Source organism: Tupaia chinensis, unplaced genomic scaffold, assembly GCF_000334495.1.
Source record: "Tupaia chinensis unplaced genomic scaffold, TupChi_1.0 Scaffold000596_1, whole genome shotgun sequence".
Classification (NCBI taxonomy): domain Eukaryota; kingdom Metazoa; phylum Chordata; class Mammalia; order Scandentia; family Tupaiidae; genus Tupaia; species Tupaia belangeri.
The window spans coordinates 21298-35217 of record NW_006160112.1 but is presented as its reverse complement, the minus strand read 5'-3'; the positions used below and the strand labels follow the sequence as shown (position 1 = coordinate 35217).

Here is a 13920-nt window from a genome sequence, read left to right as displayed (position 1 = left end):
GGTAAAACTGTTCATATCATTTTGTAAAAAAAAAAAAATGCATATTTGACGACTGCAACGAGCTGTATGGGCATAGCTGGGTAATACTTTATAGTATGTTCACTCTACTCACTGGGGTTTATGCCTAAAGTCAGACTTGGGTTCATGTATAGGTATGTATCAGCTGTGTTAGCTATTGGATATATTTAGACTAATTAAGTTCATTGGCAGATCAATTGAATGGGGGGGAAAGGCATGGAGGGCAACCATGGATGCCAGGGACAATGTGGGAGGAGGATGGGACATGGCAGAGGGTGGGGGATGGGGAATCAGGGATGGCAAAACAAAAGGCAAGGTATGCAGGACATAAGAATTGGAAAATTATTTGCTGAGAACATGTATGCTGATGTGCTTGATTTAGCCAATGCACAGTGTATTTTGGATGGAAAATTCATTTGTGTGTTGTAAAGAAAAAAGAGAGAGAGATTTTTGGTATAGGGTATGTGTGCTTGGTGGAAAAACAGAGACAGAGAGATAGAAAGTGAGAAATTACCCCTCAGGAGAGAGGGTCATGCTGCAGTCCCTTCCCTTCTATTCTCCTCTCAGAACTTCAGGCATGCATGCACATGCACCCAGCATGAGTTTCAAGCTGCCAGGTCTGATACTGGAACTGAGGCCAACCATGTGGGAGTTCAGTGCCTTAATGACAATGCCACCTGCTGGGCATGGAGTATAATCTTTTAATGTACTCTTGGATACAATCTGCTAGTAGCTTGTTGAGCATTTTTATATCTGTATTCATCAGGGATATTGGCCTGAAGTTGTATTTTTATGTTATGTTCTTGTCTGGTTTTGGAATCAGGGCAATGAATAAATTTGGGAGAATTCCTTTATTTTTTGATCTTTAGAAATATTTTGAGGAGAATTGAGGTTAGGTCTTCTTCAAAGATTTTGAAGAATTCAGAAGTAAAACCATTGGAACTGGAGCTTTCCTTTTTTGGGAGACTATTAGATTCAATCTCATTGCTTGAGGCTTTCAGGCTTTCTGATTCTTCCTGGTTTAATTTTGGTAATTTATACCTGTCCAGACATTTCTTCTTCGCCTCTAGATTTTCTTGTTTGTTGCTATTTAACTGCTAATAATATTCTCTAATGATGCTTTGAATTTCTTTTATGTCTGTTGTAGTATCACTTACTTCCTTGCTGATTTGATTTATTTGCTTCCTTCCTCTGTTCTTGCTTTATCCAGTTAATGGTATGTCAATTTTGTTTATCTTCTCAAAGTACCAGGTTTTGGTTTCATTTATTTATGGTTTTTTTTTTTTTTTTGGAGAGGTTTTTGCTATAGGGCGCATGCACTCGCCAGACAGACAGAGAGAGACAGAGAGACAGAAAGTGAGAAATCACCCTCCAGGGAGAATGGTCATGCTGTAATGCTTTCTCCTCCATTCTCCTCTCGAGATCTTGGGCATGCACGCACACGTGCCCGGCGTGAGTTTTAAGCCACCGGGTCCGGGATGTGAACCGCGGTCGACTACATGGGAGTCCAGCAACATAGCCATTACACTAACTGCTGGTCTGTATTGGTCTATTTCTAAACATTCTATTATATTCCATTGATCTACTTTTTGTCTGTCTTTATAGAAACAACACTGTCTGAATTGCTGTACATTTTTAAATGTTTCCATACAATTTATTAGAAAGTACTCCATTTTATTCTCCAAATTCAAATTTTTTTAATCCTTAGGTTTTTTTAATTTATTTATTTTTAAATTTTATTTTATTTCAAGTTTTTTCATACATTCAATCACATTATTTACCTTGCAAAGTGAATATTCCAACATGTGTACATTTCTCCCCAGTCCGGTTGATAATACTATAAATTATCTTCAACAGATGATACCTGATTTCTCTGTCCCAGTAATGCTATGCCTCTCTGTTTTTTCCTTAATGTCCTTCCTCAGACTACTCTACTCTTTCACCCACCTTCTTCCCATTGTATATCTGATATTCACAACGATTAACTGTGTTTCTATATCATTTAGTCATTCAATTTCGGTCATAGAGTGTGAATACTCAGTATATATTAAGTGGAGACATACAAGGTCTCTCCTTCATAGCCTGGCTTGCTTCACTCAAGAGTAAATGTTCCATATACATCCACTTTCTATTAAAAGCCAGAGCCTTGTTGCTTTTTTGGCTTGTTTTCACAGCTGAATAGTATTCCATAGAGTATAAGTGCCACAGTTTTTCAATCCATTCATTTGTTCATGATCATTTGGGTTCGTTCATGTCTTTGCAACTGTAATAATGCCACAATAAATATTGATGTTCAAGCACTTTTCTGATTGATAATTCTTATGTCTTTTGGGTAGATACCAAGGAATGGGATTCTTGGATCATGTGGTAGTTCTATTTGTAGATTTTTGAGAAATCTTCCCAATTGTTCTAGGATGGGACATGGCAGAGGGTGGGGGATGGGGAATCAGGGATGGCAAAACAAAAGGCAAGGTATGCAGGACATAAGAATTGGAAAATTATTTGCTGAGAACATGTATGCTGATGTGCTTGATTTAGCCAATGCACAGTGTATTTTGGATGGAAAATTCATTTGTGTGTTGTAAAGAAAAAAGAGAGAGAGATTTTTGGTATAGGGTATGTGTGCTTGGTGGAAAAACAGAGACAGAGAGATAGAAAGTGAGAAATTACCCCTCAGGAGAGAGGGTCATGCTGCAGTCCCTTCCCTTCTATTCTCCTCTCAGAACTTCAGGCATGCATGCACATGCACCCAGCATGAGTTTCAAGCTGCCAGGTCTGATACTGGAACTGAGGCCAACCATGTGGGAGTTCAGTGCCTTAATGACAATGCCACCTGCTGGGCATGGAGTATAATCTTTTAATGTACTCTTGGATACAATCTGCTAGTAGCTTGTTGAGCATTTTTATATCTGTATTCATCAGGGATATTGGCCTGAAGTTGTATTTTTATGTTATGTTCTTGTCTGGTTTTGGAATCAGGGCAATGAATAAATTTGGGAGAATTCCTTTATTTTTTGATCTTTAGAAATATTTTGAGGAGAATTGAGGTTAGGTCTTCTTCAAAGATTTTGAAGAATTCAGAAGTAAAACCATTGGAACTGGAGCTTTCCTTTTTTGGGAGACTATTAGATTCAATCTCATTGCTTGAGGCTTTCAGGCTTTCTGATTCTTCCTGGTTTAATTTTGGTAATTTATACCTGTCCAGACATTTCTTCTTCACCTCTAGATTTTCTTGTTTGTTGCTATTTAACTGCTAATAATATTCTCTAATGATGCTTTGAATTTCTTTTATGTCTGTTGTAGTATCACTTACTTCCTTGCTGATTTGATTTATTTGCTTCCTTCCTCTGTTCTTGCTTTATCCAGTTAATGGTATGTCAATTTTGTTTATCTTCTCAAAGTACCAGGTTTTGGTTTCATTTATTTATGGTTTTTTTTTTTTTTTGGCGCGGGTTTTTCTTTAGGGCGCCTGCAGAAAGTGAGAAATCACCCTCCAGGGAGAATGGTCATGCTGTAATGCTTTCTCCTCCATTCTCCTCTCGAGATCTTGGGCATGCACGCACACGTGCCCGGCGTGAGTTTTAAGCCACCGGGTCCGGGATGTGAACCGCGGTCGACTACATGGGAGTCCAGCAACATAGCCATTACACTAACTGCTGGTCTGTATTGGTCTATTTCTAAACATTCTATTATATTCCATTGATCTACTTTTTGTCTGTCTTTATAGAAACAACACTGTCTGAATTGCTGTACATTTTTAAATGTTTCCATACAATTTATTAGAAAGTACTCCATTTTATTCTCCAAATTCAAATTTTTTTAATCCTTAGGTTTTTTTAATTTATTTATTTTTAAATTTTATTTTATTTCAAGTTTTTTCATACATTCAATCACATTATTTACCTTGCAAAGTGAATATTCCAACATGTGTACATTTCTCCCCAGTCCGGTTGATAATACTATAAATTATCTTCAACAGATGATACCTGATTTCTCTGTCCCAGTAATGCTATGCCTCTCTGTTTTTTCCTTAATGTCCTTCCTCAGACTACTCTACTCTTTCACCCACCTTCTTCCCATTGTATATCTGATATTCACAACGATTAACTGTGTTTCTATATCATTTAGTCATTCAATTTCGGTCATAGAGTGTGAATACTCAGTATATATTAAGTGGAGACATACAAGGTCTCTCCTTCATAGCCTGGCTTGCTTCACTCAAGAGTAAATGTTCCATATACATCCACTTTCTATTAAAAGCCAGAGCCTTGTTGCTTTTTTGGCTTGTTTTCACAGCTGAATAGTATTCCATAGAGTATAAGTGCCACAGTTTTTCAATCCATTCATTTGTTCATGATCATTTGGGTTCGTTCATGTCTTTGCAACTGTAATAATGCCACAATAAATATTGATGTTCAAGCACTTTTCTGATTGATAATTCTTATGTCTTTTGGGTAGATACCAAGGAATGGGATTCTTGGATCATGTGGTAGTTCTATTTGTAGATTTTTGAGAAATCTTGAAGAATCTCCAAATTGTTCTCCACAGTGGCTGGACCAATTTACATTCCTACCAGCAGTGTAAGAGAGTTCTCCTTTCACCACACCCCCATCAGAAATGATCATTTTGTGTGTTTTTTTATCTTAGTAATTCTGACTGGGATTAACTTGTATCTCATTGTTGTTTTGTTCTGCATTTCTGTTACAATAGGGATGTTGAGAATTTTTTCATATGCCGTTTGTCTATTCATATGTCATCCTTAAAGAGTGTATTTTTTCCAACTCATTCTCCCATCTTTTAATAGAGTTGATCATCTTTTTGGGGGACAGCTGCTTGAGTTTCTCCTGTATTCTGGTTATCAGTCCCTTATCTGATGCATACTTTACAAAATATTTTCCCATTCTAGGGCTGTCAATTCACACTAATTACTGTGTCTTTTGCCAAGTAAAGATACACCTTGTGTTGATTTTTGTCAATGGTGTGAGGTAGGAGTTCAATTAATCTTCTTGCAAATGGGTATCCAGTTTTTTCAGCACCATTTGCTGAAGAAGTTTTCCTTTTCCTACTGGAATGACTGGTACCCTTTGTCAAAAAATCAGTTGACTGTATGTTTGGAACTTATTTCTGGTTACTCTATTCTGTTCCATTGGTCCACCTGTCTGTTTCTGTGCCAGTACCATGCTGTTTTGATTACCACAGCTTTGTAGTATATTTTTGGATCTGGGAGTGACATAATGTACACTTTATGACATGAAGTATAATAAAGACCATTAGTATAGCAATATATATCTGATATTTAAGGTGCATAGTCAAAAGCTTACAATTCTGATTTAAATGCTTTTGACTTTACCATTTTGATAAAATTTTTGTAGGGTCAAGCACTTAATATATGATAGGTTTGACTTTATAATAAATAAAAATAAACTAGTGAACTTAAGGCTGACATTAAGTGTATAAGTAGTCCATTGGTGAGTAAAATTTTCTCATTGTAGAGGAAAATCAGCAACAAATAAAAAAAAGTTTGAAAAAATTAATTCACCACTTCTGCTTTATGATGGTCACAACAAATAAAACTAGGCATTGAACAACTCTCAATAGCATAAGTAATGTTTTGGATCTCAATAGCTTACACCAAATTAACTCCAGTATGATTTAACCCATCCTTATAATACCATTTGCTTAAGAGATTTTCTTTTCTTTACTGGATTGACTTGTTTCCTTTGTCAAAAATTTGCTGTATGTTTGGGTATTTATTTCTGGATCCTCTATTTTGTTCCATTGGTCTACATGTCTATTTTTGTATCAGTACCATGATGTTTTCATTATCACAGTTCTGTATATCCACTTGCAGAAAGATGAAACTGGACCCCTATCTCTCACCACTAACAAAAATCAACTAAAAAAAACTGAAAGATCTAAACATAAAACCTCTGGGAACCAGCAGTTAGCATAATGGGTATGTTGCTGAACTCCCATGTAGTGAACCATGGTTTGAAACCCGAACCTCATGGCTTAAACTTGTGCCAGGTGCATGTGCGTGCATGCCCAAGATCCCAAGAAGACAATGGAGGAGAAGGGATTGCAGCGTGGTCATCCCCCCAGGGGGTGATTTCTTGCTTTCTATCTCTCTGTCTTTCTGGCGAGCGCACAAACCTTATAGCAAAAACCACTCCGAAACATAAATAAATAAATAAATAAATAAATAAATAAATAGCAGAAAACCTTCAACTATAAAACTACTGGGGAAAAACACCTGAGAAACTCTTAGAGAGATTGAAGTAGGCAAAGGTTTTTTAAAGAAGACCACTCCCCCAAACACAAGCAATAAACCAAAATTAGATAAGTGGGACTACATCAGGCTAAAGAGCTTCTTCACACTAAAAGAAACAATGATTAGAACTCTCTCAGAATGAGAGAATATATTTGCAAACTATGCCTACAATAAGGAATCAGTAACCAGAATATATAAGAAATTCAAGCAGCGTATCCTCCCCAAAATATAATTAATCCAATTTATAGATGGAGAAATAAGCTGAACAGAAAACTCCAAGGAAGGCATATGAATAGTCAAAAATCATACAAAAACATGCTCAATAATGCTTATCATAAGAGAAATGTAAATAAAAGACACAATGGGATCCAATTAACCCCAGTAAGAGTGGCTAAAATAAAAAAAAAATACAGAATGATAAATGCTAATGAAGTTATGTTGGAAAGGGAATACTTATAAACTGTGGGAATGTAAATTAATATAGCCACTGTGGAGAACAATAAGGAGGTTCCTCCAAAACCTACAAATAGAACTGCCATACAGCTCAGCAATTCCACTCCTGAGTACCTACTCAAAGGATAGGAAAGCACACCATTGAGAAAATACTTGCACACCCAAATTCTTTGGGTTACTCACAATTGCTAAGACTTTTAATCAGCCCTAATACCCAAGAATAGCTGAGCTGATTAAAAAAATATGGCACACAAAAAATAAGGAATGCTACTTGACCATAAAGAATACTAAAATTCAACAGTTGATATTAAGTGAATGAGTATGTAAAGTTTAATGCTGAATGAAGCAAGCTAGACTACGAAAGACAGACATCGTATATCCCCACTTACTATATATACCAAAATGCCTGCACTCTATGGCAGAAACTGAAAGACTGTAAAGTGTAATAGCAGGAAAAACAACCAAAGATACTAGAAATAGTATAGGAGTTGGTGGGTAACATGGAGGGAGGGAAGGAGTCAAAAAAAAAAATCAACAAAAACAAAAATTAAAAGTTATCTATTGATGATAACATATGTACATAGTAATATCTATTATTTAACTAATATGCACTGTATTCATGATGAGAAAATCACTTTGTATGTTACAATGATGTACAGTGATTAAATATAAATTTTAGAAACTATCTTTCTGTCCAAGCTCTATAAATAAATAATAAAATATGACCTTTTTTTTTAGGCAGTAAAAAAATGCAAATTTTCTTTTTTGATGTAGGCCGTCTGTGTTTGTCAGATATAGACAGAGACAGAAACAGAGACAGAGAAAAAATTAGACCTCACCCTCCCCAGGGGGAATGAACATGCCACAATCCCTTCTCTTGCACTCTCCTCTCAGGATTTTGGGCATAGCTACATATGCACCCATCCTGTTTTCAAGCTGCTGGATCCAGGACTTCAATCATGCAATCAGCCATGTGGTATCCAATGCCTTAACCTCCACACCACCTGCTGACCCTAAGTTTCAAACTTAGTAATATACTGTTAAAATTGCTTTATTATATATATAAAGCATATCAATGAATACTTTATTTCTTTCTTTAATTATCTAATGGTTTATTTACTTTAACACTCAAAATATTTATAAGAAATATTTCAATAAGATTTGTAGTGGGTAAGATTAAGTTCAACTCTGAATACAAAGTGTCAGGAGAAATATATGCCCAAGGAATAAAGTGAAAATAAGTGGACAGAAAATTACTAAGAAATAACATTGGGGGTAATGAAGATTGTGACCTGATCTACCCATGTGAATTATATGGAATTGTTCTAATAGGTCTAGGAGAAGTTTCAGATGACTTAACTAACTGTTTCTCAAACAAATTTTTAAAAATTATTTAACTTTATTCATTTATTTTCTTTGTTATTTTCATTTGACAAAAGAAAGACTGAGTGAGAGAGATAGAAAGTGAGAAAGCAAGCCGCCAGGCCCAGGACATGAACCATGGTTGTCCTTTTGGGAGTCCAGTGATCTTAACTACCATTTCATCTTCTGGACCCTCAGGTAAATAATTTTTCCAGTAGACAGAAACTATGAGCATAATGGAAAACAGATTTTCAGTAAAAATAAAATATAATTATTTGAAAACTTCTAAAATATTATAAAAACATTTGCTTAAAAAGACAATAAAATTTTACTTCAGGAAGACTCAATAAAATGTAAAAACTGGGGACCAGCAGGTGGCATAATGGTTAAGGCACTGGACACTGCCCCAAGGCTGACCACGGTTTGAGTCGCTGAATCTGGTGACTTATTTTCTCGCTTCCTCTTTCTCTCTCTCTTTCTCTTTGTCTCTCTCTGAATAAATAAATTAATTAAATTAAAAAATGTAAGAACCAATATCAAGCAAGTAGAGAGCTGATTGGATAACACTCTTTAAAATATTTATTAATGAATTAGAATTATTGAATGCTAAGAAAAGCTTGAACTATTCAAAATTAAGAGAAGACATGAAGAATCTTTTTAAGAGAGGCTTTTTCTATAGGTCTCATTGGCTTCCTAGAGAGAAAGAGAGAGACAGAGAGATAAAAAGAGAAAAATCACCCCTGCAAGGGGGAGGGCCATGGTGCAGTCCATTCTGCTGTCAGAATATTAGGCACACATGCACTTGTGCCCAGCATGAGTTTTAAGCCACCAGGACCAGGACTCAAGTTGCAATCAACTACATGTGAGTACAGTGACATAACTGTTATACCATCTGCTTCTCCCAACATGACTAATTTTTAAGTTAATAAAAACATTAAAAAGACAGTGCAAAACAACAATTCAATAATAAACACAAAAAATAGTAACTTTTAAATCATTACATGTTTTTAGCTAAGATTTTTAAAGAGCAGATAACTTTCAAGTGTGAAATAAGAAGTTACAAAGAAAAATTAACTGCAGAGGAAAATAATTTTAAAAAAATTATCTTATTTATTATTATTCAATTTGACCAGAGAGAAACAGAGAGGGATAAAGCATCACCAAGTCTGGGCCTTGAACCATGGTCAGCCATGTGGGAGTCCAGCACCTTAACCACCATGCCACCTGGTAGTCCTAGAAAATAATCTTTAAAAACTTGAGTAAAACCTTTCTATAATAAATAGCTAGGAGAGCTGAATGAAATGTTTCCCCCCCAAGGGATATATATTTTAAAAACACATTCAAAGAAAGCAAAAAACATTTAATATACAAAAATGAAGTTGATGATCTGTTGATGATGATAATGTATGTGGTAATACTTCTAACTTGACTTACACACTATTTATATTGGGTAAAACAATTTTGTACATTGTAAAGATGTACTGTGATTAAATGCAGTAAAAAAATATTTTAAAAAAGCTTTTTTTTAAAACTTGATATACTAGTGCAGGAAAGTATATAAAAAGACTAAATGAATACATTTTAGAGTATAATTCTGGAAAATGGTTGAAAAACTGGAAATTCAGGTATTATTGAAGTATTCCAGAGCATAAGGAAAATAAAAAATGCTTGCATGATGTTTTCTAAAACTAAAAAAAAAGATGGCATTTGGAATACACCACATTGTAGAAGGACTTCTGAAGGTAAGTAGAATCATGGTGAATATAGCAAGTAATTGAGTGCCATGTGTTTCTTTCTTAAGGTTTTGCTATAGGGACTGTGTGCTTACCAGAAATAGACAGAGAAAGAAAGTGAGAAATCTCTCCTGTTGCTGGATGGCCTCTAATCTTGGGATTTAGGCATGCACACACACATGCCTGGCATAATTTGAAAGCAGTTGGGTCCAGAACTTGAATTATAGTTGGTCATATGGAGTACAACACCCTCATCACTGTACCACTTGCTGGACCCAAGTGCTGTGTATTTCAATATTGCTAAGAAAGTACATTTCTACCGAGATAGCTACTAAACTTGAGCTGTGAACTATTAAATTCATTGACTAAAAATGAAGATTTTATGTTGAGACTTCTCCCTAAAGATTTGTTTCTAATGGGAAAGGCACAAACCCAGGCCCATCCTGAGATGACTACTGAACTTGAGCTGTGAAATATTGCTTTCATCAACTAAAAATAAAGATTTTCTGAGACTTCATGGAAGTAAAGATTTCTTCTGAAATAAAATATTCATTTCATAAAGATTTTCTTCACTTCATGAAGATTTTCTGAGATTTTATTGACTAAACATGAAGACTTTCTGAGACTTCTCCCTCCAGATTTATTTCTAGTAGGTAGGGCTACCTCTGTATCCTTCTCTCAGTCTCTCTATCTTGGTGTATTTTAGTTCCTTTAAGGTAAAGTACTCTCTGGGCTCTCAAGCCCCTCCTTTATTGTGCTAATTTTTGCCTTTCCCCATCTTGTTTAGGAAAGAAACAAACCCAGGCCAGTCCTGAGATGGCTACTGACCTTGAACTGTGAAATATTCTCATTTTTGGCTTTTTAAAATCAAAATATAAGATTTTTAAAGTATCTTTATCTTTCTTCTTTTTTTGTTTTATTTTCTCTTCTTCTTTCCTCTTCTCTAATTCTTTTCCGTTTTTCTTTATCTTTATTCCTTAGCTTTTCAGCATCCACACACTGAGTGTCTAGACAGGTCCAAGTGAAGAGTATCCAAATATCTAAATATAATTAGGGTAAGAATATTCCTCAATTCCTACTGAATCTGATATGCAAAGAGTGAAAAATGGAACAGAAGAGAGATTGCAGATCATTCCTCCTGCGTACCTCTGAACGCTCATATTGAACTTCAAGAATTAGGAAGAAACACACAATTCAAAAAAAGAACATATTTCTTTGACTAATGTGCATTGTATTCATGCTGGGGGAAAATATGTTATACGCTATAAATTTGTACAGTGATTAAATGTAAATTTAAAAAGATCTTTCCAACAAAATGTACTTTTCTGATGTTTTCATTACATAAAATATAAAATATTTAAGGTTACATATATATACCTTAATTTAATTCATCCATATCATATTTTTGAAATTCTAAATTAATTTGTATTTTATAAATATGCATAGCTATAATTTCCCTATATATGATTTTTAAATATACTCTTTATTCATATCCCTATCCAAACCGTTTTTCTCTTGCCTTTATAAATTAATGCTCCTTCCTTAAAATTAACCCTGTTCAGATGACAGCATTATTACCCAGATAAATGAGACCTTGTCTCACTCACAATGTGCTCAATACCTCTCTTTGTTGTTTGGATATAATTTGCTTACACAGAGGGAAAAAGCAGTTTCAAATCTTTCCAGAACTCTGAGAACATTTATTATACCAGCTACATAGACCAGTGCAGGAGCATCTCTACATGACATCCAAAGGCCAGCATTTTGTGTTTCATAGGAAGACAGAGATTACTCTAAATCACATGATTTGACCATATTTTTGTAATACCATTCCCCCTGCTTAGGTGGCATTGGAAAAACTACCAAAATGTTTTGATATTTCTTTTTGCCATCGAGGAGATCAACAAGAGCCCCCATTTGCTTCCCAACCTTTCCCTGGGTTTTTATCTCTACAATGCACTCCCCAGTAGCCAAAGGACCTTAGAAAGTACTCTGTTTTTGCTCTCTGGAATGAATCAAACTCTGCCTAACTACAACTGCCAGACACAGAAAAAATCTGTTGCTGTCATCGCAGGACACACATCAACATTTTCAATCCAAATTGGAACTCTTTTGGAGCTCTACAAAAGCCCACAAGTAAGTTAATGGCAATTCTGGAGAATGAAGTTTGAGACTCAGTGAAATTTTCTCACATGTGAGCAAAGTAAATGTGTAAACTGGGTTTTCATACCACTTGAGAGTTAGAAACAGACCACAAGGAATTCCCTGGGTCACAAGATTATCAACAGTGCAAGGGTATGTGTCCCAGTGGAATCTGAGAGATTCAAAGCAGATTACTGGTTGTGGTCAATTGCCATTGAAGACAACTCAAAGATATGTACCTTCTAGAAAATGTACACATTTCTAGAGAACACAGAGAATCACCCCATATTTTGATAGGACATTATCAGGGGACATTTAGAGGATAATGACAATTAGATGTGAAATTATAAAGACCTTTGAATCTGATTATATTTGGAACAAATAAGAAAGGACACTCCAGCACTGGAGATTCCCCCCTAACTGGCTATGGCTCAGTTAATCTGCTGTCATTTATGAGTTCCCTCTGACTTTTCTCACATCCACATGGGTGAATCTCTTGAAAGCACTTCCAGTTACTCTCCACATCACCACTCTCCATCTCAGAGATTCCTTCCAGGGAAACTAACACAAGTTTCAGAAGACAATACTGATAAACACACATAGTAAATCTAAGGGAATTATGCTCTTCAAAAATTATATTTTGAAAATACCAGAGAGTGGGCCAGCAGGAAGTGTGGTGGTTAAGGCACGACTCGCAGATGGCTGACTGTGATTTGCATTCCAGACCTGGTGGCTTGCTTTCTTACCTTTCCTCCCTTCCTGTCTCTTTCTGGTGAGCATATGTGCATTCAGCAAATTAAAAATAATAATAATATCAGAGAGGATAAGTGGTTATAGTTTTAAAAACAATATGGGTAATTCTTGGATGATAAGTCACAGTGCCAAAAAATCAGTATAATAAACATATTTTGAGGAGTTTGATTTACAATTAATTGGTAGAGGACTTGAACCATAAAACTAGTCATGTGGGTCCCAGAGCCTTAACCACCACACTTTAAAAAAAATGGAGAATGCCAAAATTCACTCTAGTAGATATAGAAGGTCAACCAATTACCATAGAAGAAACAACTAGTTAAAGAACCCCTTGACCAAAAAAGTGTGAGGCACAGATTTTCCATGGAGAGTTCTATCAACCATTAAATTTAATAATCTCAAATGTTGCTTAATCAATTCCAGGGTCAGAAAAGTTCTCTTCCAAAAGAAAAAAATAAATCTTCCAAACTAATTTTTTACAGTGAATGCAATAGCATTGTGCCAGGGTCTGGCCTCGGCAGTGGTGGGTGGCTCGTACACAGGAAGGCAACATGGGGGATCAGGAACAGAAAATTAGACTGAGACCTCTTTGCTCCTTAGCATGTTCTCAGCCAGCCACAGCCAGAGCCAGTTCCAGGCTGCCGCACTGTGGCTAATAGGACATGTGTATTTATTGAGGGAGGTTTAGGAAGTAAGGAGGGTGAGGGGTAGTAAAAAATTTGCTCTAAGGAACAGGGTATACAAAGCATGGAAGCAATAATTATAAAACATGCTGTTTGTCTTGTCAGATCAGGTGAAATCAATCACAGTTCTCAGGATGAGGAAGTCCATTTGTCTGTTGTATCTTCTTCTTAGATCTTGATTACTGGGAAGGGTCTTTTGAAGAGGGGCCTTGCAGGATGTTTGATAACTTCAGTCCTGGGCCAGGGTGATAACGTTGCTGGTTGCAAAGACCTAGATAGAAATCTTGTCTTGCTAAGTAAAGACACAGTTAATATATGGACTATCTATACATTACAACAATAGAGGGTGAGTCTATGATCTTATATAGGAAAGGAAGATGATCTTGTAGCTCAAGAGACAACACAGGATGTTTTATTAGCAGTTTTTCATAGTCAACAGCACATAGATGAGAAACTCTTTGTAGTTGAAAGCTACCTGTTGCTTTAGATAAGAGCTCCCAGCTAA

The 13920-nt window shown here is 35.8% G+C and overlaps 1 protein-coding gene across 1 annotated transcript in view; it reads left to right on the top strand.

Annotated features, from left to right (window-relative positions):
* LOC102501323 (vomeronasal type-2 receptor 116) overlaps nt 1–13920 on the top strand; it is a gene marked incomplete at its 3' end in the record, with an annotated part of 46976 nt that overhangs the window by 19307 nt on the left and 13749 nt on the right. Inside the window, 1 exon segment of the mRNA XM_006158405.2 lies at nt 11682–11973. Within this exon segment, the coding sequence (XP_006158467.2) occupies nt 11682–11973 (292 nt within the window).